Below are 25,486 nucleotides of genomic sequence, written 5' to 3'. Positions count from 1 at the left end.
CACCGAAGACCCGGAGCAAGTGAAGGAACCGGTTCTTCAACTTTTGGCAGCTCATCACTGGACATAGTACTTCTTGTCTAATCTTTTAGAAGAAGCTGCAGCTGGCAACTGCCAGACAGTTTTTGCTGGGTCCATGATGGCTGCATCGATGGACAGTGCAATCTTGGCAGCAGATGCATGGAGAATATCCATCAGCATATGTAAGTCTCCAGCAGCTCTGCCAAGGAAACGTCGAGGGAGTCAGCCACTCGTTTAAATAATTCCTGGAAGGATTTGAAGTCATCGCCTGATGTGGGAGGAGGCATTGTTTCATCAGGAGACGAAGAGGAGATGTGGGTTGGTGGGGAATGGTGCCACCGTGGTGGCTCTTCAATTACTTCTGCTTCCTCTACGAGAGCTTCTGGGGAGGTTATGGCAGAAGGGGAAGGTGACTGTTGTGATCTGGGTGTTCTGGACCTGGATGGGTTGGAGGGTTGTTGCATGTTCTGGGTTCTGTATAATGCCCATGAGTCCCAATATGGCCAGTTTGGTGGGAGGACTATAGGAGGGGGCATCCATTGCAGAGGTTGCCACGCTATTGGCTGCTGTCGTGAGGGTCTAGGTTTGGGCGAGGAATGGCAAGGGGTGCACATTCCTGCTCCCACTTCCTCCTCGTAGCTGGAGAGAGGAGGGGCTGAGCCAGCAGGCGTATCAGTCATGCTTGGCCCTGATCTGGCTGGGGTACTGTCAATACCAAAGAAAAGCATTCCTGGAGTGGACGTGAGGAAGAGGTCTGCTTGGCTAACAAACTGCTGCGGCACAGGGAAGCTCAGTGCCGACGGAGGAGGCAGGCTCTGATTAGAAATCGTTGTGATTGCTGCCGGTGCCATAGACCTGCTGCAATGTACTGGTGCAGCAGGTGACGCCATTGCACTGCTCGGTGCCGAGGTAGCCTGCCTTCGAGCTAGACCGCAGGGGGTATTTTCCTCCTCGGGCGATCCCGGTGCCGGACGGTCCCCATGCCTCTCGGTCCATGGCTCGAAGTGCCGATGGTACCCGGGCAGATTTGGCAGTCGGAGATTGCCTTTTCTGAGGCTATTCTCGCTGAGGCAAGGAGTGAGACCACTTTTTTGTGGTTTTCTATGGGACTGGGTCCTTTGCAGTGGTTTTTGAAGAGGATCCCATGTCTGATGCAGCTGCGGCTCAGCTGTGGGGAGAGGTCCTGCGATCAGGATCAGAAGCAGGTCAAAGGGATTTCTCCAGCATCGTAAAAGTTTCAATTGCAGATCCCTAGCTTTTCTAGTCCTTGCTGTCGGCTCTTTGCAGTGGTGGCACTTTTGTGCCATGTGTCTCTCTCCCCCAAACAATGGACACACTGCAAGTGACCATCTGAGACTGGGATTCACAGTCTACAGGTCAGACAGTGTTTAAAACCTGGAGAATCAGGCATGCCAGAGAGGCTGTTCACAAAGAAGGAATGAGAATAGTCCCTTCCGAGTGCCTCTGGGCTGTGAGGTGGATAGCCACCTCAGGAGGGAAAAAAGAAAAAAGGTTGTGGTTTTTTTTGGTTGGTTTCAATAGAGAAAAAACAAAGGACAAAGTAAATGAAGGATAAAACTAGGAGGGTTGAACTAAAAGAATAGCAAGGTTTTGATGGCACTGCTGTTGTTCTGACCAAAGCCAATGGCAGTAGAGAAGGAACTGGGGGGCGGTTGGCTGTGTGCACTGGTTGGCCATTCGGAGCGGCATGAGATGGCTGCCATGCGTGCGTGGCCAACCAGGGCACTGCTACTGCAAATCTCCAACTAGAAGCGCAGAGCTGCACAATCAGTTAAAGTGGAGCACCCACAGGGACACTCCTCGAAGAACAACAATTGGTACACAGCCCTTGTTAGAGCAGGCTCCTTGCCCAATTGCAAGCAGACAGTTTAAGGTTCACATTCAAGGTCAGCTTTGAAAGTGTTGATTTCAAGTTATTCTAGGGGAACTGATGCACCCCCACTAGATAAGTACACACACTTGCAAAAAATCATCACGCTACCAACCAAGATCTAAAAAGTATGTCTTCTCTTGCCATGATCACAAAAGGGATTTTTTAAATTCCTGAACAAGCTAACAGAAAAGTTCTTTCTGGATGGGAGAGTAGTTTTCTTGATTACACACAGAAATTCAAAAACATGCACTAGATCATCTGTACAAATCTATCCAATGTTTCTATTGGTAATACTTTAATTTTACCTACATCTTTCTTTTGTTCTGGCACATTAATGCCAACTCCCATTAACCTCCTTGAAAACCTTCCCCTACCGAGTGCCACATTTTTTAACTGGGGTTTCTGGTACTAGGCACTTCCCTAAATCAAACATTGATGCAAATTAGTCCAATCTGAGATACATAAAATGAAGTGTGTGTGGCTTAGTAAGTGGTTAGATCGCAGATCCTCTCCCTTATTCAGTTGGTTTTACTGGGTTTTGTTACTAGGAACAGCATTACAGGGGGCTTGAAGCTGTGTGTTGAGGGGCGGCATTAAAGTAGCATAGCCACTGAATGACTTCATATAAAGGTTTTTTCCTCCCAGGAGAAAGGCAGAGGTGCATTCCCCCACTCTTTGTGGGGGTCAATCACGCCCAATCTCCTCCGAGAACACCTTTCTGGCTCATTATTTTAAATAGGTGGCAGTGGGAGCTTAGAAGTCCTTCAGCAAACCCTTCGTAAGCCATTCCACATCTGTCTAATCTATTGACCAAAGGAAAACCCTTTTTGCATTATCACTTCTGGATCTGGCCATATTTCAAAGGTCCGGGGACTTAACAGCAGAATCTTTCTCAAACAATGACCATCTTGTCCAATTTGCAGGCTTGTTTTCGAAAATTGCAACCAGATGACAGTTTCTTTTGTAAACTTATGACAGTTGTGAAACGATCCAGATTCCTCCCCCCATCAAGAACAAAGAATCCACTGATCATTTTAAGCTGAAAAGAGAAAACCCAGGAGAATTTGTAGCAAATCCAAGTCAGACAGAGATTTTGCAGAGACGTGGTGGACATTTAGGCAATTAAGACCAGATTGTGGCTAGCTCTGCTCAGGTGCGCAAGGGGGATGGGAGGGTTGGAAGCTTTCCCTCTCCCTTCTCCATCCTGCTCCTCACAGGAGCCAGCTGCAATTAGAGACTCACACCACTAGCCATCAAAGGGATAGGGGAGAGCTGGGATGAAGCCAGAGACCTACCCCTGATCCACTAGACACCAAAGCTGGGCAGGCACAGAAAGAACATGCTACGAACACCTTGACGTGTACAGCAATTCTACATGAGCCAAAATACAGGTCATGGATTTAAACCACAGTGTGACCCGCAGCGTTCCTGTCACAAGTTCCAGTCCAACTCTGTTGTGAGCAACATTCTGGCTACAAGAGCAGCCCTACTTCAAAGACTGTCAGTGGTGTATGTTTAGCACCCTTAAAACCAACCACACCCTCATGCAATGAAGCTCCTTTAAGCAAATACCTGATAAAAGAATTAGCTTGTTCACAGGTAAGATGCCATATGTAAATGAGATGTCTGCCTCCTGATGGATCCATTTTATCAGATTGTTCACTGCTTCAGGTAATAGAAACACTGACCTCACAAGGCAACTTGTTTCTAAGGATCCCAATCAACATTAACCTAGCCTCAATACCTGTGAGAGAGGGTTGCATTGCTCCCATTTAACTGCTGGGGAAATGGAGGCAGAGGATACCCAAGGACACATGGCAAAGCTAGGTCAGAGCAGAGAGTTCAAATTTTTTCTTTTCTTTGCAGAAATGTCACAATATATATAAAAAAATGTTTTCAAGTTTCCAAAACTGTACAAATCAGAAGGACACAGCTAGAGTGAGCATATCCTACCCAACAGTCAGAATACCACATGACAACGTCACAGCCTGCTCCCAATCAAAAGTTAAATTGAAAAATTATTTGCCGCTGTGTTTTCAAAAAAATCCAAAACCCACCATTGTGAAAGCGTTTGCAAAAAGCAAAGCACCAGAAATGTAGAAACACTGCAACTAAAGTTTCATACAACTGAAAAATTTGTGAAAATTTTCATTTTCAGATGTGTGTTTTTGGTGCCAAAAGGTTTGAAAAATGTCAACTAGCTCTAGTTGTAGTTAGGGCTAACTGGATAATATTAGAGAGAGAAAAAGGAGGCAAACTTTAGGGAGGGGAAATTTCCCTAACAGTGAGCTGGTAGATTGTGCAATGGCCTCTCAAGGAAAGTGTGCAAATCCTACAGGTTTGGTGATTTCACTGAAAATTACCCAAGACTGGAAGATGTACTATGGAACAACCTTGCACTAGCCAGCCCTGGGGTAGGTCTCATCCACCTTCTGCTTTGTACGGCCATTTTGTCAGCTTCTGAATGAACACATGCCGAAGTCGGACTTTAGCTCTCTAAACTTAGGTTACTTACAAGTCTATTTGAAGGATTGGGTTGGGTTCACCTGTGCAAGTATATGGAAATAATATTAAAACACTGCACCCTAACCCACCTTCTTTGGCAGGATATGGACTCCCACGGGATACTTGTCAGGATTGGTCCACAGCTCAATCTGCGCCAACACCTGATTGGTGAAGGAGTTGCTCATCACAAAGCTGGGGTGACCCATGGCACAGCCCAAGTTGACGAGTCGGCCTTCTGCTAGAAGTATGATGTGGTGGCCATTCTTCAGTGTATACCGGTCCACCTCCACAGGAAACAAAACAAACACCAATGAGACAAGAGCACGGAGGCAGTGTATTCCACCCAAAGTCTGGCAGTCCCCATCCATCCTGCACAGATGACCAGCAGTTAATATACAACTTAGACTTTGACTGTAATTGAGCTTGACACCACACAGCGTCCAAGTCAAAAACATTTGTCTACCCTCTGTAGTCTGGTCTCACCCAGCATGGAACTTAGCAGCTGCTGCTCATTAAGATGGACTTTGAGTCGATCGTTTATCCAGGCCTAGGGTTTCTGCATGTCTACTGCCATTGGAGGGCTACCTAACTCTGGGCTACCTAACAGCACACATCTGACATATGCAGAGCCAGAGTGGTTCTCTGCATACAGCCGAACAGGTGCATCTATGCAGTGTGTCAAGACCACCTGCATACACCTACAGTCTGCCCTCCCTTCACATCACAATCGTCTCACTACATAGACAAGAAGGCAGTTCCACTTTAGATTGCAAACGCAATTAGTTTTGCTTTCTAGCCCCCCACCCCACCCAGGGGCAGCTTTCAACTAGATGATGTGCTCTGCCACAAGTCTCTCCCCAGAAACAAGTGATCTTGCAAGTTCATCTGCCGAGAGGAGTGGACAGCAATATAAGATTGACTGAGATGACGAACAGGGTCTCTTTGCCTGTCCCCAAAAGAATGGGCAAAATCCAGGACTTGTGGTATATTTGTCACATGCTTCTCAATGCAAGAGGTTTACTGGGTGCCGCATGACCATTTATTCAGGCATCGAGGGCACAGGCTAGTCCTGCTATTCATTTCTGCGTTAACACTTTGGCTCCCTCTTTCCTATTGCTTTACCACCTCTGGGAACTTACTTCATTAAAGCCAACAGTGCAATCCTGACCAATTCTGGATCTCAAAGTTATATTGGTGTCATCTCTGGTCACTGCTCAGGCCTTCTGCTGAGTTAGTATGGAATAGATTGGATCTTTGGTATTTATTTGTGTCATTGTTTGGAGGGACGCTGTCACGTTATAGGTCTTTGCCTATGCTATTGATATCTTAAGTTTTTGAAAAGTGAAAGACAAAAACAGTTTCTTGATATTTACACTTTTTAAAATCTTAGCATTTCACTCAGTTTGCACATAAAACACTTTCCGTTTTGATCCGAGTGCTACCATATTTAAGTTTCAAGTCTTCTAAGGCGAAGAGTTAATTTAAATACCACTGTTCTCAGGGGGATTTTTAAAGTTTGAAGAAATATTTCTATTGAGATTTTAAAAAAGCTTGTTTGTACAAAATATAAACTTTTGCATCAAATTTAAACTAACGTGGTCTCTCCCTTTTCATACAAAGGAATTCCATAGGTCGCACTAAAAACCTTACTGGAGAATAGTGATGTAGCTAGGGCATTCTCTCCCTGTGCTTAAATACTAGAGATAGTCTCACTTCAATGCTTTTGTGTAATTTATTTTTAGCACGGTTTGTGTGCAAAGTAAATGTAACTCCCTCAAACAGAAGCCCTAAACAGACTGGCCATAAATCTACCTTCCTACTCCAGTTAGGCTGGGTGGAATTAGCAAGACAGTTCTTTAATGCAGAGGTTCTCAAACTCCGGGTCAGGACCCCAAAGTGGGTCACGCCCCATTTTAATGGGGTCACCAGGGCTGTCATTAAATTTGCTGGGGCCCAGGGCTGAAGCCCTCAAGCTTGGGCACCTCCCAGGGGAGGGGAGAGAGAGAGGGGCTCAGGCTTCGGCCCCCCTTCCTGGAGTCTTGTAGTAATTTTTATTGTTGGAAGGGGGTCATGGTGCAATGTTTGAGAAACCCTGATATAATGCGTAGTTGCAATGTTCCTTCTGGGACAGTAGTTCTCCAGGTGTAATTTGTGGACCATCACTGGTCTGCAGAGCCCTCCCTGGAGCGAAATATTGAAGTGAGAAGGGAGAAGAGGTGATCTATGAAGCACTCATCTGGAGTGGCCAACAGAAGGGAACCGTTTACAAACTGCTATAATGCAGGGAAAAGGATCTCTCTTGGCACTTCCCATCCTGGTGCCAGGCAGAAGCTACAGGAAACTGGTAAGTACAAAGATGGATGTAGCCCCGGGGCTGTACATTCCTCTGGCTTTAACAGGGCCAGCATGTCAGAGGAACCTAGCAAAGTGATTGATCTCAGGCACTAAAGGTCACGTTTTCAGAGGAGCTGAGCATTTGTAAAGATCTTGCCCTAAAGCATTCCAAGTTAGCTAATTGAAAACAGATTTGTCACACTCTTAACCACCCTCTCCTAGCGGCCAGTCTACTCTCCAATGGCACTGCGGCAAGAATGGTCAGCCAAGCAATCAGTCACTGACCTGCAGGCTCCTATAGTGCCTAGCACAGGGTTCAGACCACAGCCTTGGGGAACTGCAGCAACAATAGGGTGGAGCCTGCAACAGTTACTGCCATATTGCTACTGGGGTCCGTTCATGAGTCTTCAGCGCTGGCTGTTTGAGCCCCTTTCCTTAGAGGCCTAGCCAAGCTCTCCTAAACAAAACATTCCGTGAAGGAGCTTCACTCTGGATTTTAAATTGCTTTTCTCCATCTGAAAATAGATTGGACACATAACTTCTCTCCTCTGCGTGTCCCTCCCAATCCCTCTGGATTTTCTTTCTCAACACTGAAAAGGTTTCAGTTACTTTTGTGGAACAGGCTTTCACTCCTAGTTGCTCTGCTCAATCTCCAGGATATCAGCCAGAGTCTGCCCACACCTGAGTGCTCTGCCAGGGCGCTCAGCCACGGCAGGGATGGAACATGGGCAGCATATGACTCGGAGGTTTCGACACAGGAAGGGGATATGGAAGTGGCAAAGACAGCTCAATCGGCTAGGGAGCCAGAGCTCTGGGACCAATAAGGGGCTTCTAGAATCACTGGCACTCTCCAGCTGAATTTTCCTCACTGGTCTGGATGGAAAAGGAAAGACACTGAGGAGACCGGTTGGCTGTGACTGACAGGAAGCTCAAGCCTCCCTCTTCTTGATCCCAGTGCCTTGGGAAAGAGGCAACTCTGTATTTGGCTTGTTGGCAAAGAGGCCCCCTGCTGGTTCCAGTCTATCTGGAGAATCCACCCGGGTGCACTGACACCATGTTCCTTTTAGCCTTCCATTTTGCCAATTCACTCTCTTTTCGGGGGTTACTGGGGACCCTGATAGACGCTGAATCACGTTTTCCTTTTTCCTCCATTCTCCTGCCTCCTCTTAGCACCGAGCTCAGTCATTACCGAGTCCAACCACAGAGGGCTGGTCCCTGCCAGGTGCTGCTGACCCCTGGCTGCTTACTCTGGAGACGGCCCTCCGAAGAATCAGAACAGATGCTCCCAGTATGTCTCAGGCTCTGTATATCAGCTGGGCAGGCAATGACCTGGCTGGATCTTCCCAAGCAAACCGTTATATTAGCCTCAAGACAACCTCAGAGGCCTCATCCACAGGAGCCCAGAGGAAGGTTAAATGCCATTTGTCCTAGCCTCTGAACAGCCAGCTCTATTGGAGGACCCAGCCTGCTTTCGAGAAGTGAGCCAGGCCAGAAGCCAAAGACCATGCTCCATGATGGCACTGCAAACAAACACCCTTCCAAGCTCATCTCCTCCAGACATTATTGAAACTGTCTCCTGTAACGAATGGTCTTTATCCAGTTCACAGCCTAAACTAGCACCATTGTAAGTTCTGGGTCTCTCTTTCCCAAGGTGGTCACAATACAAAGAACAAGCCAAACCATGGCTTCCTAGCCAAAGATGGCCCTGGTCTAACGCGTAGCCATGGTTCCAAATGCCAGGCAATACAACTGTGCATCATTTCTTCTGCCTATTGATCAGATACAGAAGAAAGGAGAACCTGTTCATGTTTCCAACAGCCAGGAGGAAGGCTGGGGGTCTCCAGTTATGGAAAAGATAGTGTCTGAGGGAGAATCAGCCCTCCTATGCATGGGGAAGACACTGATTCTGATTAGTTGCCTCTTCCTCACGCTAGATCCTACTGAGGGCCGACTCACCTGGGGCTTAACATTCACCGTCTCCACTGCGTTATCATTTAGCCACTTCGCATCAACTTCCACGTCAAAGTGGCCGATGTTACATACAATGGAATCGTCCTTCATCTGCTCGAAGTGTCTGCAACGAGAAACCAGGCGCTGTCACAGAGCAGGGCATCGGAGGGTGATGTTCCACTCCACCCGTGCTGGCTGGTAGCACAGCGTCATGCAGGGAGAAAGAGGGAACACAAGGTGAATCCTGAGAAAATGGGCTGGCGGCATCCTGTGGGGACCCAGAGTGTAACCTTGAAAGAGGTTTGGGTGGGGGAGTCACCTCATCAACCACCCCTCGTTAATTTCACCTTATGATGTCAATATTCACAGGCACAAGAGCAGCAAGAGGGCAGTGGGACTGCTCCAGATGGAGAGACTGCAAGCTGGGGCTTGTGGGAGGGGCCAACAGGGTATTTGTCAGGCATGACAGGGGCGATGAGCTTGTTTCATTCCTGTCCCATTAGCTCACAAATGGAATCTCTCTCCCGAGAGCCATGGCAAGATCCTGCAACAGGCAGAACATTCCCCTGGGCCATCACTATAGCAACATCTTCGAATCGCAAACCTTCAACAGAATCAGTCATGTCTCTCCTAATGTTGGGGGCAAGAGTAGCAGCAAGAGTAAGACGCAAGCCAGAGATTCTGGCCCAGCTTCCTCCCGCAGCTCTGCTTGTGTGCCTCAGTCTTGACATACATACCCCCCTCCCCCATTACTCTGGTCCTGGATTCCCCCTCCCCCCAACATCTCTGCCAGTGTCCCTCACCACCAACCCCCAGCATGCCCTGCTATTCCATTCCAGTGTTCCCTACGGCTCCACCAATGCCCCTCACCCCAGATCACAGCACCCCTCTACTCCTCTTGCCTTGCGCCCCCAAACAAACCATGATTGGGATGTACAAAAATCTCCACTGGAGACTGAAATCCTGACCACCTGTGAACAACACCCAACCCCGCAGAGCTGAACAGCCAGCCACTGTGCTGCCAAGCAGAGTCATGTCCATATCTGAACACCAGTCAGTTTCCATTCAGCCAGGGAATGGACAGTACCTGCCCTGCACGATATCACTGCATCCAGTGGTGGTGACAAAAATGTTCCCTTCTTTGCAAGCCTCTTCCATGGTCGTAACCTCATAACCTGAAGGTCAAAAGAAAATGGTCACTCTCTGCCCTGGCAAGAGCCTCCTCTCCCAGCCAACGCCGGCACATGAAGGTAAGAAGCCCAGTTCTGATACTAAACAGGAACTCCAGCACAAGAGGGTATCATCCCCCACCTGTTACTCCTTCATCCTGAGTGTCCATGCAATGCAATTATTGACATAATGCCACATTCTCAAAGGAAGATGTATCTGCAATATTTGCAGGCTCCCCGTCTGAGGGAGCACAAAGCCCTACGTGTGTGTGCGTGGACTCATGCACAGAAATGGGGTGACTGCATGTGGAACAGCCAGGGGGTCCAGGGATCATTGAGTCTGATTTGCTTCCTTGTCAGTCTATGAAGCAGGGGCTTCACCTTCCTTAAGCAGTCTAGAGCATAATGGAGGTGAATGCTTGGCATTCTCAAGCAGAGAGAGTCCCTTAAAGTCTTAACCCAGGATGGAGGTTAGAGCTGTCTGAGCAGAAGGAGCCCACTCAACACCTGGGCTACAGCACCATGAAGCACAGAGGGCCTAACCCAAATGTTTCAACTATGGTGCAACCTCAAATCCAGGTAGCTATTTGGAGAGGAGAACATCAAGCATCCCAACAGGAGCATGTAGTTTAACTCATTAATGACTCCTCTCCCAACAATCAGAAGGGAACAGACCATTATGGACACCATCACACTAGAGGAGTTGCCTCTGTCAGAGGACTAGGGCTATTCATCCTCCTAGTGACTATTGGCCAAACATCACTTAGTACTCTTCAACAGACTACAGAACCCAGAAATGGGTGCACCAAGTTCCGAATCCCCTACCCCAACAATCCGCAGCTGCTCACCTTCCATGGCTGCCTGCAGCGCGTTGATTGGATCAATTTCCGTGATGATGACTCTGGCTCCAAAGTTTCTCAAGGCTTGAGCACAACCTTTGCCAACATCACCGTAGCCTGCCACGACGGCCACTTTCCCAGCAATCATGACATCCGTGGCACGTTTAATGCCATCGATAAGGGACTCTCGGCAACCATAAAGGTTATCAAATTTACTCTGGGGAGGAAAGCAGCTGTTTCAGAAGAGCTGAAGCAAACGCTAGGAGACACACATGCTTCCTATTTACAGAGAAGCTAGACAAACTTATCAAATACCATGAGGCTGATAGTCAGCTAACTGCCTTTAACCACATCAGTGCAACTGAATATGGGTTTGCTTGAATTCCTTTCACTGGCTTTTGAACCCGGCCCAGATGGCTATAGCAGACATCTGCTGTCAGAACCCTCCTCATCCAGGAGTACTCTAATAAGAGGCATTTCATGTGTGTATTGCGCCTGTTGGCTAGTTCTTGGGCTCCTGAAAACAGCCTCCCTGGGATTACTAAAAGTGACGACAACAGAATAAAGCATGGGAGCTTGTCGCATATAGGGGCATGGATAGCAAGAGGCGTCTCTCATATGTATACAGCAGGGAGCTGTTGTTCACTCAGATTCCATGTTAAACATTTGCTACAGACTGTTCCAAATGTCAAGGTGGGACACTGAACAGGCAGCTGTAACAAGACAGTTAGCATCAGGGGTTCTGGAACAATTTTTATAGTGGAGGTGCTGAGAGCCCTTGAACCAAACTGTAAAGCCTGTACTATAATGGAAACCACTTCAAGCCAGGGGGTGCTGCAGCCCGCCACCTGTAGTTCCAGCACCTATGGTTAGCATGCATGCAGATACTTATAACTCTGCTATCTTTGCAGCAGCATCTTTAAGGAACGCGTGTGTGTGCTCTAGAAGTGACAAGCAGCCAACTGCCTGCGTGCATAACTCCAGGATTCCAAGCCACCAGGTCCCAAAGCACATTCCAGACGCTGCTCCCACACCATCTGCAATGAGCTGAAGTTCCACAGAGTCACCTCAGAGGATACTCAGCCAAGGACAATCAGAGTAAAACTGCTACAAGGTACCATGCAGTCAAAGCAAGGAACCCTGGATTTCATTTATCTCACTCCTGCCTTACAAATCAGTGACACGGGTATCTTGGCTGTGAGCAGCCCAACCCTTAATTTAAAACTCAGCTTAGAAACAGAAGCCAAACATAGTGTCATTTCATGTTTTTATCCTCCTGAGCCTAGTGGGCATTTCTTGCTGAAGTGTCTTTCCCTCTTTATGCTCTTTACCTTTTCCTCCCCGCTCTGTGGTTCTGTTTTGACAGGGAAGATGTGAAACTCAATCTGGGCCCTAGATCTCAGTTTGAGAAATTACAGGATGCCAGGAAAGACTCTGGCTGCCCAAGTTTTGCTTTTCTTTACAGGACATGAATAACAAGATCACAGACGAGAAGACAGAGCCAATGAAAACAAGATGACTCCAGTCTCCAAGCCTGTCCTCAAAATGCAGTGGTAAGGTTGAATGGCTAGAACCACCCAAAAGAGGAGATGCATTCTTTTACAACTGAATTACACACCTCTAGCCTGGCCCCTTCACGTGTGCACATCACTTGAGGGATCACGAACTGTGTACCAAATACTGCACTATTATAGTGCCTTCTGTCACCTTAGATCTCAACTTACCTTCAACATACAAACTCTGATCTCAATTTAATGTATAGGGATTATAAACCACAGGGAACAGACCTGACATTGTACATTTGAGAGCACAGAACAGATGGCTGTTAGTGGAATAAAATCAAGAGATAAATCTAAAGAAGCGTAGCATTTTAGGATGGGAACTATCTTGCTGCCCTAGATATGGCCGACACTACCAGCTACTCACTACATAAGAGGAACATTATGCTGAAAGGCAAATGCCACGTTTCAGTCCTATTCCAGACAAAAATAAAACTAAGTGAAAGTTAAGGACTGTCTGCAATTTACTGCTGCAAGATGTTCCTACTCAGAATGTTACAGTTAATAGCTGTGAACAAAAGGCGTGGAACTCAGCAATTCAGATGACTAACCCACTATGGCAGAGTGTGGCTCTCTGTCTCCCTCTCGTAGCTTCTCACAGCCAGCTAGGGATGTAAATATTGTTTAAAAACGTTAACCGGTTAAAAGATTAACGTTATATCGTTTATCCGGTTAACTGCTGGGGCTGGAGTCGCTCCGGCCAATCCTTTGTGGTCACCAAGCTGATGGAGGCTGTTCTTCAGTTGGGAGAGTGAAGAGAAAGTGGGCCAAGTAATAGTTAAGGAAAGAGGGAACTAATGCCCCATAAGACAGCAAGTTAAGGTCCCAGTTCAGCCACCTTAGAGGGCAGCAATACAGTCTGGACAGTGGGACAATAAACTCCCTAGGGGAACCAAATCTATATAGCTAGTACAAAAGCCTGTTCTTCAAACTCTTCTGTGCCCAATGAGAAGCTTCTCCCTTCCCAAGGGCAGAGGCACAGATGGGGACCCAGCGACACAACCCAACGGGTAGAGCAGTGCTGACATGCAGCGTGGCACTGGGCAGCGCCATTTCTCATGGACAAGCTACAAGTCAAAGATTCTCTGCCCTGCAAACACCCACATTGGGACAGAAAATCAGTAAGGGCAAGATTTTCAAAGGTATTCAGGTGCCTAATGCACATCACTCCTGATTTCAGTGGGAGTTCGACACCTAGGCGCTTTTGAAAGATGCCTACCTGCATCTTTAGGCACTTAAATACCTTTTGAAAAACTGGTCCCAAGTTCCCCGCCTCCCTCTAGAGCAGGGGCAGGCAAACTTTTTGGCCTGAGAGCCACATCAGGTTTCCAAAATTGTAGGGAGGGCGAGTTAGGGGAGGCTGTCCTCCCCATACAGCCAGGTGTGGCCCAGCCCCCACAGCTTCTTGCCCCCTGACGGCCCCCGCAAGACTCCTGCCCCATCCAACACCCCCTGTCCCCTGACTGCCCCTGGACCCCCCACCGCCCCATCCCACCCCTCCTCTCATTCCTGACTGCCCCCCCGGGAACCCCTGCCCCATCCAACCACCCCTTCTCCCTGTCCCCTGACTGCCCCCAGAACCCCTGCCCCTGACTGCCCCCTGCCGCCCCATCCAACCCCCACTCCTTCCTGACTGCCCCCCGGGACCCCTGCCCCCATTCAACCCCCGTTTCCCACCCTCTGACCGCCCCGACCCCTATCCACAACCCCCGCCCCCTGACCACCCCCTCGAACTCTCCTACCCTCTCTCCAACCCTCCCTGCCCCGTTACCGCGCTGCCTGGAGCACCGGTGGCTGGCAACGCTACAGCCGCACCCTGCGTGGCACAGGGCACCGGGTCAGGCCGAGCTCTGCAGCTGCGCTGCAGCCCAGGGCATTGCGCCGGCGGTGCAGTGAGCTGAGGCTGCGGGGGAGAGGGGACAGCAGGGGAGGGCCCGGGGGCTAGCCTCCCGGGCCAGGAGCTCAGGGGCCGGGCAGGAGGGTCCCGCGGGCCATAGTTTAGAGCGGAGGCGGGCAGAGTCACCGCCACAATTCAGCAAGAAGCGAAGCAACACGCACTCACCCCCTGCCCCCCAACCCAACGTCACTTCCAGGAATGGCAGGACAGCTTAACTCCCTTGCCCAACCCTGAGCTTGGGCAAGGGACTCTCCTTTGAGAGGCCTGTGGCAGTAGGCAGAAGAGAGACAGCAAGGTGGTCTAGTGGAGCTGGCACTGGACTGGGAGTAGGAAGACCTGGGTTTTAACCTGAGCTCCTCCACTGTCCTACGGTGACACCTTAGGTAAGTCTCTTGACTTCCACGTCTCTGTTTTCCCTCCCGCCCTTTATCTGTCCTGTCTGTTTAGACCAGTGGTTCTCAACCTGTTTACGACTGTGGGCCGCATATGTAGCTCTCTCTGTGTTACGTGAGCCACATCCACTATATATATACACACACACAACCTGTATGGCCCTAAGGATGTCACATGGGCCGCAAGCAGCCCGTGGGCTAAGAACCACTGGTTTAGACTGTAAGCTCTTCAGGGCAAGGATGGTCTCTCACTGTGGGTTGGCACAAGGACTAGCATAATGGAGCCCTGATCGCCACTGACAACTTTGCGTGCTGCTGTAACACAATAAATAAGGGGGAATGTGAATGCTTGGACACAGGCAAGACACTGGTGATTTATTCTACATCGCAATTCTTTTGAAGTTGCAAAAAAACACAAAAAAGTTCATTAAGATGCCACACTGCATTCCTTCCACAGCCTCAGCCCACCCACTCCGTGTCAAGATTAATGAGCCACCAGGCCTGAGAACAGTCAGCCCCATTCCGCAAGCAGTCTAGCGTAGCACACACACACGCCCAGATGCAGTGCAAAGCAGCGGCCTGCGTGGCACTAGCAGATTGCATATCAATGGAACGGGGGGGGGGGGGGGGGAGAAGAGCAGCAGAGCGCTGGCAGCGTTACCTTGGTGACAGAATCATTGACGTTGATGGCTGGCACTTTCAGGCTCCCACTGGCTTTCATCTTATACAGGTTGTGAACCCCGGTAGTCGTCTCCTCCGAGATGCCTTTAATTCCTGCAGGTGAGACCAGAAAAGACATGTTGCAAACTGAAATGTCCAGACTCTGTGGTGGGGCCCAGAGTAGCCTCTGGAAGAATTGTGCCAGTGGGGAGAGGTAAGAGACAAGAACCCCTCTCATATGGGACTGTTTGGGTCTTTAAAGTACAGGTTTACATCCCTGTGTTTACCTGATCCTCTCCCAGTGTAAACAGACTAAGTACGGTCTTCAGGGGGCAGCAGTACTTTCAGCACATAAAGAAGTTACCAAAAAAATAGCTTGAGAAAGTCACAGCTCCCCCAAAATAACTTTGCAGATGGCAGCCAGGGATCTTTGGCAGCTGCAGAAGCATTAATGACTTCAGTCTCAACCCCCCTCTGAAGGCATTATCCCCTGTTTACAGATACGGAAACGGAGACGCAGCAATTACATGACTTACCCAAGGCGTCACAGAGAGGTTGCGGCAGAGCTAAGAATAGAACCCAGTTTTCCAGCCTCCCAATCCTGTGCTTCAACCACCAGACCAGGCTCCCCATTGCCAATATCATACATTTCATATAATTCATCCCACAGTATATTACAAACTCTGCACGCACAAATCCCTTTACCCACCACTGAAATGGAACCACCTCTGGGTTGGAACATGGCAGCTGTTTAACTTATCACAGCAACACTGGACCCTTTAAGACAGAAAGCGAAGAAGAGTACCATACCCAACTAAAACAGCAGACAGGAGTTTAGGGGAAAAGAAAAGGATTTCACAAATTGGAGAGCCCTACGTTGTGAAAAAGGACTAACACATACATGAAGTATCAGGAGGAGCAAGTTAACTAGAAGCTGGTGGAAAATTTTCTATGGAAACTTTTTTCCAGCCAACAGATAAGTTTACAAGAAAAGAAACCAACCAACAATACCACCTTGCATTTAGCTATCTGAAACATTTTGAAACCTTTTTGCAAAGTTTCATTTATAAGGTGTCATAAAAACAGTTTCACAAAAACATTTCAAGTGAAAACTTTTTTGTTTCTTTAAAAGTTTCTTTGCAAAATAGTCTTTCCTGTTTTGGCCAGATCTACATTAACCTGACTGTCAGTATCCCAGGTGAGCTCCTAAGTACCTGGAATAATCGATAGCCTGCACTAAGAAAGCTGCTCAAGACACCTCCCCCTTTACAGTTGCCCCTGCCATCTCTCCAAACACAATTACCTCCATGTCTCTGGAGCCTCATCTTCCTGCAGTGGAGCTGGGGCAGATCAGTGGTGTAACGGAGACAGGCACTGTGTACTGAAGGTACTTCTACACCATCACCATGGTATCTGAGCACCCTACAGGCTTCGTGTATTTATCCTCACAACACCCACGTGAGGTAGGGAAGTGCTATGATCCCCATTTGACAGACTGGGAACTGAGGACCAGAAAGACTAAGACTATGTCCACACTATGCAGCTTTTAGTGACATCGCTGTGCCACTAAAGGTGCGCAGGGTAGCCGTTGTCCGTCAGCAGGAGAGAGCTCTCCTGCCAGCAAAGTGCCATTCACACCGGCACTTCTCGTTGGCAAAACATGTGTCTTTCGGGGGGGTGGTGGTGGTGTTTTTTTTTTTAAAAACACTTCTGAATGACAAAAGTTTTGTCTTTCACTTGCCAGTGTAGACAAAGCCTAAGTGACTTGGCCAAGGTCACACAAGAAGTCTGGGGCAGAAAAGGGAACTGAACCCAGGTCTCGGGAGTCCCAGACTAGCTCCCAAACCACCCTTCCTTTTGGCCACCGAGTGGCCAATAATCTGATTCAGGACATGAGTGGCACTGTCGGCAGGCCCAGGTGATGAAAATGTAATATGGGTAGGTCTCTGTGTTTGTCATGCAGGTCACAGAAGTCACGGATTCCGCGACTTGCCACGACCTCCGTGATTTCTGTGGAGGCCAGTGTGGCTGAGCCCAGGGCTACCCAAACAGCTGGTTCCGGGACAACTGCTCAGGGGGCCCTGGGGCCAGCCCCACCGGCCACTGTTGGAACAGCCCCGCAGCCAGCCACTGCTGGAGTGACCCCAGGGCCAGTCACACTGTCCGCTGCTCAGGCAGCCCTGGGCACAGCTAGCCCCTTGGACCGTCAGAGCAGCAGTTCCTGGGCAGCCAGTGCAGCCACTTCCCCAGGCAGCCCCCAGCTGGTGCTGCGGCTGCCCCCCCCCCCCCACAGCAGCCCCTCCAGATGCCCTCCATCCCCAGCAGCAGCCCCCTTAAGATTTAGTCATGGGTATTTTTAGTATAAGTCATGGACAGGTCATGGGCCCGTGAATTTATTGTATCGCCCATGACCTGTCCATGACTTATACTAAAAATACCCATGACTATATCGTAGCCTTAACTGTGGGACAATAAGCAACAGCTTTATTTTGCTCCTTTACGTTTTCCATATGGGAGGGGACCAAAAACTGAAGTCTACAGGGCAACTGACACCTCATGCCCCCAAAAGACAGATTCCCCAGGTAACCTGTAACAGAGAAATACAGCAGTCAGGCCTTATGATTCCATCAGGATGGGCCTTGCATTGCTAGGTGGTAGCTCTCCATTCAGAGACCAGAGCAAAACTAGGCGGATTTCAGACTGTTGCTCTCTGAAGCTCAGGAAGCCATGCAGAGATGCTAATCCCACAAGCTCACCAGCCACCTGCACCTCCAGCCAAGAGAACGTTCACATGTAGCATTCACAGAAACGGCTTTAAAGAAAACAATTCTTGAGGGAATGAAGCCTGGAGTCAGATTGAGTTATTTTGAAAGGCTGAAGGATGGGACCTGTTTTCCTAGCTGAAGGTCACTCTGGGACAGAAATCTGGATTCACTTAACTCACTGGGATTAAATTTCAACACCTTGATCTCAAATTGCTCCCCAGGGCAGCAAACACCACATGTTTGCCTGCTGTGGGACCATGCTCAGGCTTTAGCAGTAAGAGGGTCATGCTGGCAAGGGCAGCCCAGAAAACATCTCAATTATATAGGAAAATAACCTGGCCCCTCTTAAGCAATTAAACAAACCATTGGCTGGCTGGCAAGAGGGATAGTCTCACGGTGCAACGCTCCTTTCCCAGACAGCATTCTGACGGAGGTCGTATGGTCTTTGAGGTTTTTGTTGTCCCTCCTCCCCCATTTAGTGATTCATGGCCTATGTGCATCCCCGTTCCATGTGAATGTGACAAAGTCCTTCTGGGGGTGGGGAGGGTAACAATTGAACAGCAAGTCCACCCAAGCCTGCTGAGGAGAGGTCCTGGAGGGTAGTGGGAGCTGGAGAATGACCCCACCCTGTACTCACTCTCAGACAACAGCTCCCGTGTCCTAGGGGCTGGCTTTGGCTTCCCACTCCAGTCATACAGGGGCGCAGCACAGCTCAGATTTGGCCTGGCTACCCCACCATCATGATGACGGAGGGGCAGCCAGTCCAAACCCAAGAAGCACCGTGACCCGGCAGATCAGGGATTTGTTGTTTTATTTTGGTGGGTTTTTTTAGCACAGGGATCTACCCAGCACCAGTCAGGTCCTTGTGCCCCTCAGATACCCTCCTCATAGACCACTGTTTGAAAACTCTGCTCAACTTGACTGAGCAGGGGCCTGGGAATCAGGAACACCCAGGTTCAAACTTGTTTCGTCACCAATTCAGTGGCCATGCTCTAAACACCTAACCTCAGTTTTCACCTGTGCAAAGAAGAAGACATGTCTCATAGTGATGTTTCTAAGGACTGGTGCAAGGTCTTGGATGGTGATTTGAAGGGATAAAGTGCTATGCAAATGCTAAATATTCCAACACATCCTTAACACATGATTCAAATCAATGAATGGGTCACTACTCAGGTTTCCTCAGTAGAAGTAACAGTTCACATGTGCCAGAACCAGAGTGGCCTTTTCTTTCCCTACAGACTTTAGCTATTTCACTAAACATCAGATCCATGGGAATTATACCCAAAGGCACAAGGCCAGATGAAAGATCAACATCAGCAGACTCTATGAGCCACACAGGGGAACATTTTCAAATGCACCCAAGTCACTTAGGAGCCTAAATTTCATTGAAAGTCAATAAGACTTGGGCTCTTAAGACACAGAGACACTTTTGAAAGTTTTACCCACAAGGCTTAGGTTTTAATTCGAAATTTCAAGACCGTGGAATTTTTTTTTTTTTTTTTAATTGTGATGTTCTAAAACCCTGGGGAAAAGGAATTCTGTGAAGTGAGACTGACAAGCCACTAGTGCCTGGGAAAAGGACAGTGACTTGGTTAGGTTTGGCACATTTATTCCATCTAAATGACTGCATTGCTCAAGCAGAGCATGGAGCTGGAGACAGTCAATAGGACTGCTGCTGACCCAGGAAAGAAGCTGTGCTTTGACCATTGCTTAATCCTGAGGCCCAGGGACCAGCCGTGGCAGATTTCAAAGGTAAGTGTCTGTGCTGCTCTGTCAAAGACAGCTTCTTCCATCCCCTCGGATGGCAAGTAGAGCAAGGTCCTGGCAATCAGGAGCAGTGGTGTAATTGCAACACCAGGAGTGGGGATAAAGCTAATGAGCTGCCAGGCCACCCAGGATGGAGCAATGGGCTTTGCTCACTCTCAGCTGCCCACAGAAGCTGTGAGTGTGGGAGGTTCACGGGGTTAGTGACAGCACAGAGTATTCCAGGCAGAGGTCACACTGTGAGGGAGGAACTAGTAAGAGGAGCAGAAGTGGTGAGATAGGCCCTGCCTCAGCCTCTCAGCCACAGAAAGGAGCAGCAGGCAGAAGGGGGCCTGGTGGAGCATGGGCGGGGCTATGCTAGGCTGTTTGGGGAGGCATGGCCTCCCCCTGCCTATGATACCCACTGCCCATGCCCACTGGGCTCTGCTAGGATCCTTGAGCTTGGCTGTTTCTTCACTCAGGCTGAAAACAACAACTGTCCCACCAACTGTTCCACTCCCTGGCAGTGCCACAATGAGCATTCACTCTCAGAAGATCACGCAGATCTGCACAAGAGCATCTTCCTTTGCCACTCAGACATGCTCTGATGAAAAGAGGGGCCAGTCACTCATGACCAGCTGAACCAGAGAGGGGATGAGAGAGCAGGGATGTGGCAGGAAAAGGAAGTAAAGAAGAATCCTAGAGAATTCCCAACAGAATTGAGTTAAATGAGGCACCCTTCATGTAGAAGAACCCAGTGTTCATATGCAAGATCTCCCTGAGGTTCTCTTTAAGGGGGGGATGAAGTCAATGATACATAGACCAATTGCCAGCACTGTAGTTTAGACCAGAAGCAATAGGTCTTCTCCTCGCCCCAACATCTGTGGAACACCTGTTACAAAAACAGAGGTCAGCTATTGCCTGGAGTATTCCCTCACTTCAAAAGAAGGAAAGCCAGCAGCTTAATATGCATGTATCTTATGAAGTGGAAAATTCTGCCAACAAATCAAATTTTTCACAGCCCTTGTTTCTGCCTCACATGGAAGTGAAATTGCATAAAATCAAAATGCACTGCAGATTTCCCTCTCACTGCAATCACAAGGGATTCATAAATCAAGACTTGGAGCAGCCCTACCTGAACCTTAGTCTGAGCCATAGCTCGGCAGACACAGCAATGGGCAGTGCAATGCTGCCTTCTAGGGATCCTTTGCAGAGGGACTTTTCTCTTTTTTTTTTTTCCTTTTCTTTTCTTTTTTTCCTTTGGGCGGGGGGTGGGTTCCACTCCCAAAAACACACAAAAGTTTGTGCAAAAAAGTTCAAGACTTTGCCAAACGGCTTCAGGACTTGCACATATGATGGAACAAGAGCTCTAACACCCAAGTGCCTCCAGGGATGCAACCTTGCATTTATGATTTTGGAGACGCTAATGCAAAGACACATCTGTCATAACTTCACTGGAAGATCATGGAAAGAAAACATGCAAATATGGGGAACTCCTGCTTAAACTCAGATTTGGGTAAGAAAGAGCGAGCAGGAAAGAAGGAAGTGAGAAAAAAGAATTCATGATGCAGAGATGGGTTTCAATGCTTTCCCCAGTGAGAAAGGGCCAAACTCGGAGGAGTCCAAACAAGTCTAAATCAAGGAAGAACCTAAAACAGTATCCACTAAACACTGATGGGACCAGAAGAAAGTAAATTTATACCACTGTGGGGCTCATTTACGTCAGCAAGTTTCAACAGTTTAACTTCAGGTGTTCTTTCCAACCCATTTAGTTGAACCGGAGCAAAGGGCTGCATGGACACTTGTTTTGGTTTAAACTAGACTTATTTCTAGTAAGTTGAAACAGATCAGGAATCACAATAAGCTAAACCAAAATAAACCACTCTAACCACAATCAGAGCATCTGCACAGCAATTCGCACCAGTTTCACTAAACCAGTTTGGAAAACGACACAAGTTAAACTGGTGTATGCAGAGGATGCCTTGGATTCTCCCCGGGTCAAATTCAGAGATGATGAGCAAGTTAGATCCCCTGGCATTAAACCAGACCCAACTAAAGCTGAAGAGGAATGAGTAACTCCCACTCTTTCTATGGACTTCTAGGCTCCCCCTCAGATGTACACCTCATCTGAAAGAGGCCATCTCACTTCATATCTACACCTGCACCAACGCCAGTTATGATGTCCTTACACCTTAATCCTAGCATTTCTGTTCCCGCACTAGCAAGGCGATCAGAATCCTGGCTTCTTTCTGTGCTACCCTTATCCTTTCATGTTCCCAGAGGGCACTTTGATTTAATTGTGGTATCAGGGAGTTGAAGCATCTGGTGCAGCCTGGAGAGGAAATGGATGGGGAGCCACCTAGTGGCTGAGCTTCTGTAGAAGCACTCTACATCAGTGTTTTTCAAAGTACAGGTCGCAGCCCAGTACTGGGTCACAGAATGTCAGGCACTGGGTAGCCTTGCTGATTCAAATTACTGTATAATGATTGTTGCCACGGAACAGGCCTAAAGGGCCACGCAGCAGGGACCTGGAGAGGAGAGAGGTAGGTAGGGGGTGGGCGGGAACTGGGGAGGGGAGCAAGTTAGGGCTTGCAGGGCTGCTGCGGGCCTCTCCCCTGGCCCCGGGCTTGTTGCTGCCAACAGGGAGAGAGGGACCCTTCCCCCAGAGCTAGCTGCTTCTGGCGGGGAGAGGGTTGGGTGGAGTCCTCTGGCCCCAGCCCTGAGGCAGCCTGCCTGCACCCCTAACTCCTCATCCCTGGCCCCACCCCAGAGCCCACACCCCCACCCGCCCCGCATCCCAACCCTCTGCCCCAGCCCTGAGTACCCTCCTGCACCTGAACCCCTCATCCCCAGCTCCACCCTAGAGCCTTCACCCGTGCACCCCATGCTCTGCCCTACCTTAACTACACTGCCTTTTTAAGTAGATCAGCAAGGTGAGACAGCAGCTGCTGCCAGCAAGCTCCCTCTGTCCTGAACCCTGTCGTGTCCCCCCAGCTCTATGGAGATGGGGTAAGCGGGGGGCAGGGGCAGGGAGGATGGGGACATCCGGACATTAGCACCCCTCTTCCCGCCACCTACACACACAGCAAGTAGGAGACTCCCAGGAGCAGCTCCAAGGCAGAGGGCAGGAGCTGCACACGGCAGTGGGGGGAGGGACAGCTGAAGTGCCCAGCAATTGGTAGCCTGCTGGACGGCACAAGGAACTTAGGGGAGCTGATGGGGGGGCTGCCGGCCCTCCCTGGTTCCAAGCCCCCCCAGCTCGCTCCAACGGGCTGCTCTTTCCGCAAACAGTGGACAAAGCAGGCGCCTGCCAAACAACGTTATAAGGAAGCATTGCGCAACTTGAAACGAGCATGTTCCCTAATAGATCAGCGATGTAACAATGAACCAACGTTAACCGGGACGACTTTAAGTGAGGAGTTACTGTACCAATGCATGACCTGTACAGGCAGTGCCTTGCTCTTTCTTGCGGTGACCTCAGAACCGCAGCCTAAGCCTCTGTTTTCACGATGGGGGAAAAAAAAATAAAAGGAACGTTTCACGCAGCTCCCACTGAATGTCCTACAGCAGTAAAGCGGTTAAGTGCAGGGTTCTGTTACAGAAAGCGAATTCAAGGCACCTCACTCTAATTCAATGTACGCCTTCCAGGAAAGCTCTCCTACTGTTTAGTCCAATGCTCCCTGGAAGCACAACGGCCACAGACCAACCCCATTAGAGTTTCCACAGAGACCAATCTTTGATTAGTGAGCACTGACGCGCTACAAGGAGCGGAGCTGGTGCAGCGGGTTACTGCAGAAGTCTCGCCTCTGAGGCCCATGACAAAGGGCAACGAGTTGAATGGTCTCAGTTTAGCCCCCAAGGAACACTTCTCCACAACCCAATGACACCTGAGCATTTGGCACAATGGGCAGGTTTCTAAGAGGCAGAGGATGGAATGGCAGGGGTGCTTCAGCTCAGGATGGGGTGCATTAGCAGAACTGTCTGAGGGGCTCTCTGGATGGAGCTAGCACCGGGTGTTGCAGGTAAAGAGGAGGTGTGTTTGCATAACTGCAGAGAAGCAGCTGACCTTCTTCCCTGGTGCAGTGCTGCCAGTCTGTCACTTCGATGAGCGCTAAATTCACTTGTGAGATAAGCCTCGTTCGGTGGTTATGTGTCATTAGCTACCCCCCACATTAACGCCACCCATGCTAATCTATCGTTTCTATGGTATAAACACAATGACCTGCTCTGTCAGTTTCATTCTTCACTACATGATCCCGATCACTACTGATTTCACCAGTCCTTTCGACTGCTGACATTAATAGAGTAAGAGCGTGTCCCCTGTATGTTACATCCTGCAGAAAACTGATCTCAGCTCCTTTCTCTGAAGGAAAGCTGCAGGTGGTCACGGCTTCATCCAGTGACCCCAAACAGAGGCAGCAAAGACAATGTATTAAGGTGAAAAAAGCCCGCAACTGCTAGATTGGGGGGGGGGGGGGGGGAAGAAAAACCCGAACAGCGACTTATGCGATGGGGGGTACTGCCCACACTGGTTTGAAGAGGGCAGAATTGGGCCAGGTGGGCCAAGTCAGCTGATTAAGCAGCAAACAAGGGCAATATAAGCTGTGTGGAGGGAGTTTATTGGGAGGTAGCTCACCTGTGAAGGAAGAGGAGGGGCCTGTATAAAGCCCAGGAGCTCAGAGCAGAAAGGGGCTGGAAAAGTCTGCAGTCACTCCCTGGGAGAAGAGAGGAGTGTCTAGAGGCTGTAGAGACAGCCACTCCCAAGAAGGAGGGAGTTGAGAGGCTGGCAACCCTGGGCAGGGAGTGCTAGATGGTAAGGAAAGGTCTCAGGGAAAAGCAGTAAGGTCTAGAAGGGAACAGACCTCAGCTGCCAACCAGAGGGTCCCTGAGCCAGAACCTGTAGTAGAGGGTGGGCCCAGGCTCCCCTGCCAGTCACTGAGGACATGGCACCATGGGGCAGTGAGTGGGAAGACTGCCTAGGACAGAGGAAGTGGCAATGAGGCAGTGAACGGGAACACTGCTCAAGATTGCTGAAGAATGACTGATAACCCAGAAGGGGAAAACACATATAGTGACCTGGCCAGAGGGCCAAGTCACAAAGAAGCAGCAGCAGCTCATGGAGCGAGAGAGGGGCTGGAGCCAGAGCGAGAAGGACTCAGAGATGGTGTGCAACCATGAGAAGGGGCGTCAACCTCGCAAAGCTAATCCCCAGAACAGCTAGAAGGGGGCACCATCCTACCAGTGAGTTGAGCAACCTGTCACAAGCTAGAGGTCAGCACCACCAAAAGCTCCTATGACAGGTACCCAGGTCATTTCCCACTCCCAGTGTAGGGGCACAGGGAAGGGGGGACAATACAGAGCTGAGCTGAAAACAGAAGTTTGTGTCAATAAGAGGCTAAGTCCTGAATAACCTTTAACAATGTAACAGGCTAGATCAGAGCCTATTGGCACATATCTGTCCTGCCCAACTTGGAGGGAAAGATTCCCACTAAAATGGAAACAGTCTTATTGTCTGGGTGGGGCAGAGTCAAATGTGAATGTCTTTCTCCTTTACAACATCTAATCATAACACAGAGCACAGTTACCTTTCAGGAGCTGTGGGTGTTTGGTATGAACCAGGTTGGTGAGGTCCCCACCGTCATCTAAAATCATGTTCAATGGCTGCCCATCCTTGAAATAGAGGGTCTGCTCGATGCACCACAAGTACTCCTCGTCCGTCTCCCCTTTCCAGGCAAACACTACACCACAATAAACAGAAGGC

At 49.2% G+C, this 25,486-nt stretch overlaps 1 protein-coding gene across 1 annotated transcript in view; it reads right to left on the bottom strand.

The window, feature by feature from the left end:
- AHCY (adenosylhomocysteinase) overlaps positions 1 to 25,486 on the bottom strand; it is a 54,126-nt gene that overhangs the window by 12,547 nt on the left and 16,093 nt on the right. The window contains exons 4-9 of the mRNA XM_048820110.2: positions 25,311 to 25,463; positions 15,219 to 15,331; positions 10,719 to 10,926; positions 9,789 to 9,876; positions 8,708 to 8,825; positions 4,507 to 4,701 (exon numbers count right to left, since the gene is read on the bottom strand). Of these exons, the coding sequence (XP_048676067.1) occupies positions 4,507 to 4,701; positions 8,708 to 8,825; positions 9,789 to 9,876; positions 10,719 to 10,926; positions 15,219 to 15,331; positions 25,311 to 25,463 (875 nt within the window). The remainder of the gene's footprint in view (positions 1 to 4,506; positions 4,702 to 8,707; positions 8,826 to 9,788; positions 9,877 to 10,718; positions 10,927 to 15,218; positions 15,332 to 25,310; positions 25,464 to 25,486) is intronic.

This window comes from Caretta caretta, chromosome 13 (assembly GCF_965140235.1).
Source record: "Caretta caretta isolate rCarCar2 chromosome 13, rCarCar1.hap1, whole genome shotgun sequence".
In the NCBI taxonomy this organism is placed as follows: domain Eukaryota; kingdom Metazoa; phylum Chordata; order Testudines; family Cheloniidae; genus Caretta; species Caretta caretta.
Note: the sequence above shows the minus strand (reverse complement) of the source record. Positions and strands in the feature narration are given on the sequence as shown.